The sequence below is a fragment of the Trichinella spiralis genome (genome assembly GCF_000181795.1).
Source record: "Trichinella spiralis strain ISS 195 chromosome Unknown Scfld5633, whole genome shotgun sequence".
Taxonomy (NCBI): Eukaryota; Metazoa; Nematoda; class Enoplea; order Trichinellida; family Trichinellidae; genus Trichinella; species Trichinella spiralis.
The window spans coordinates 1-1886 of NW_003532572.1; the positions used below are offsets into that span (position 1 = coordinate 1).

The window sequence follows — 1886 nt, forward strand, 5'->3', positions numbered from 1 at the left end:
TTGTTGTGCGCAACTTCTTCTTCTTCTTCTTCTTCATTAGCTGCTTGTTGCTGCTGTTGCTGTTCCACGAACAACAGCAGCACTACTATGTGATTATTGGTGCTTGTCACATTCTTATATGAGCTTTTCCAGTGAGCAAAAAAGTTCTGACTTGACCACCACCTTAAGTCCGTCGTCCGTGTCGGAGTACGACCCGTGCGATGTTGAATTTGCCGACTGTCAATGTCGATTCTACAATTCTGACAATTTCTCTTTGGCCACGATACGCCTAATTGTTGAAACTGACCGATGAAAATTCGACCATTGGCGACCTGACCTTCGGCTTGAACATGTTGACTTTGACTCTGAATGCGTTCCAGCTCATATTTCTCACGATGTCTTGTGTGGCGCCTATTATTTGACTCCTCAATTTGTCTCCACACTTTTATCTGCACCTGCGATGAATCACTGCTATCCAACCACCTGACCACCTTGAACACGACCCCCACTCTTATCCACCATTGAACGATCATCCAGTCCGTCGACATTTTCGTCCCGTTTTCGACAATCGTTGACCATTTCTGAAAGATCATCGTCGACTACATTCCAATCTTCATCTTCGGCCAAATTCACATCCGCCAACCGTTCGCCAACGCCCAAGCGGATGTCGAAACGTAATTACTGCTGCTGCTGATCGGTCGACAGGCAGGGGCTGTCAGAGCAAAACTCAGCAGGCATGAGTCATTGGAAGCGGTCACAACAACCGCTTGCAGCGAAACAGAAACAGACCTGATGACGCAGTCGTTCACAATATCCCAAGACTCGGAATTGTTCCCCCGGCTGGGCGAAAATCAAGCACCGGCCGAATCGTTGCCATTCTTCAGCTGCAACAATTTGCTAACTTTGTGCAACAACGACACTGAAGAACTGCGCCAACTGCTCGATTTGGAAAGGCAGCGCTTCAAATGGGTCGAAGAAAAAGCTGCTCAACTGGAAAAGGAGACTTCGATGCTAAATTACGAACTGAACATGCTCTACCAGCGACAACAACGCGAACGGAAACTGCTCAAAGAGGACAACGAACGCCTGCGTGAACAGTTGAACAGCATGGTGAATAGGCTGCAAGCGGCCGCGGCCAAAGATCCACGGTGCACATGCGACCGGCAACGTCAGACGACGAGAACCGGCAAAACGCGGTCCGCGTCGACGTCGGCCGTGCGAGATCCGTCGTTGGAGATGAGCCACCGTTCGAGGCACAATTCCAGTCAGGATGCGGCCGGAGAATCGCAGCAGTCTCGTCGACATCACCGCCACCATCACCATTATTACCACTGTTCGAAACAGCGCCCGTCGACCGTGGTCACTGAACAAGAAGCGGCTTTGCGCTTTCTGAGAGATTCTTTCTACTTTTACCTCATCGACAGAGAAGCAAACGACCACTTGACCGCCATAATGAACATATTGAATTTCACCAACGAGCAAAGAGCCCGTGTACTTGATCGTCGGGGTATGTCAAAGCTGTAATAAGTTGACAAAAATTGCAGCAGCAATTTTGTTAGAATAAATAAAAAAGTTTAAATAATAATAATAATAATAATGAAAACAACAATGCTTGATGTGTCTGTCCGACGTCGTTGCAGTTCGAATCGCACACCACCACCATCACCACAAAGTACTGCTTGCTCTTCTTGACTTTTCTTATCTTTTTCGCCACAACCTTTGCTGCTTCCATTTGCATACATTTCCCTAAAGCTGTAACAAAGTTGGTTCACTGGTATAGCTTTCTTTTTGTTTTTTTTTCCAAACAAAAAATCCTGCCTGTACCAATTTTGAAACAGTTCGCAATTTAGCATTATTTACTGCAGATATCAATCATTTTCAATGATAAAAATGAACCCCCTTAAAAA

At 46.3% G+C, this 1886-nt stretch overlaps 2 protein-coding genes across 2 annotated transcripts; one reads left to right on the forward strand and one right to left on the reverse strand.

Annotated features, from left to right (window-relative positions):
• Positions 1-162: 162 nt before the first annotated feature.
• Positions 163-558, reverse strand: Tsp_14684 (conserved hypothetical protein; the record flags this gene model as incomplete). Its single annotated transcript, XM_003366658.1, has 2 exons — positions 463-558; positions 163-434 (listed from the first exon to the last, which is right to left on the reverse strand). Coding segments are annotated over exons 1-2 (368 nt in total), but the record flags the coding sequence as incomplete, so codon positions are not given.
• A 213-nt stretch (positions 559-771) lies between these two features.
• Positions 772-1503, forward strand: Tsp_14685 (conserved hypothetical protein). The gene has a single exon (XM_003366659.1). It carries the CDS (start codon positions 772-774, stop codon positions 1501-1503), a length of 732 nt encoding a protein of 243 aa, XP_003366707.1.
• The last annotated feature ends 383 nt before the right edge of the window (positions 1504-1886 follow it).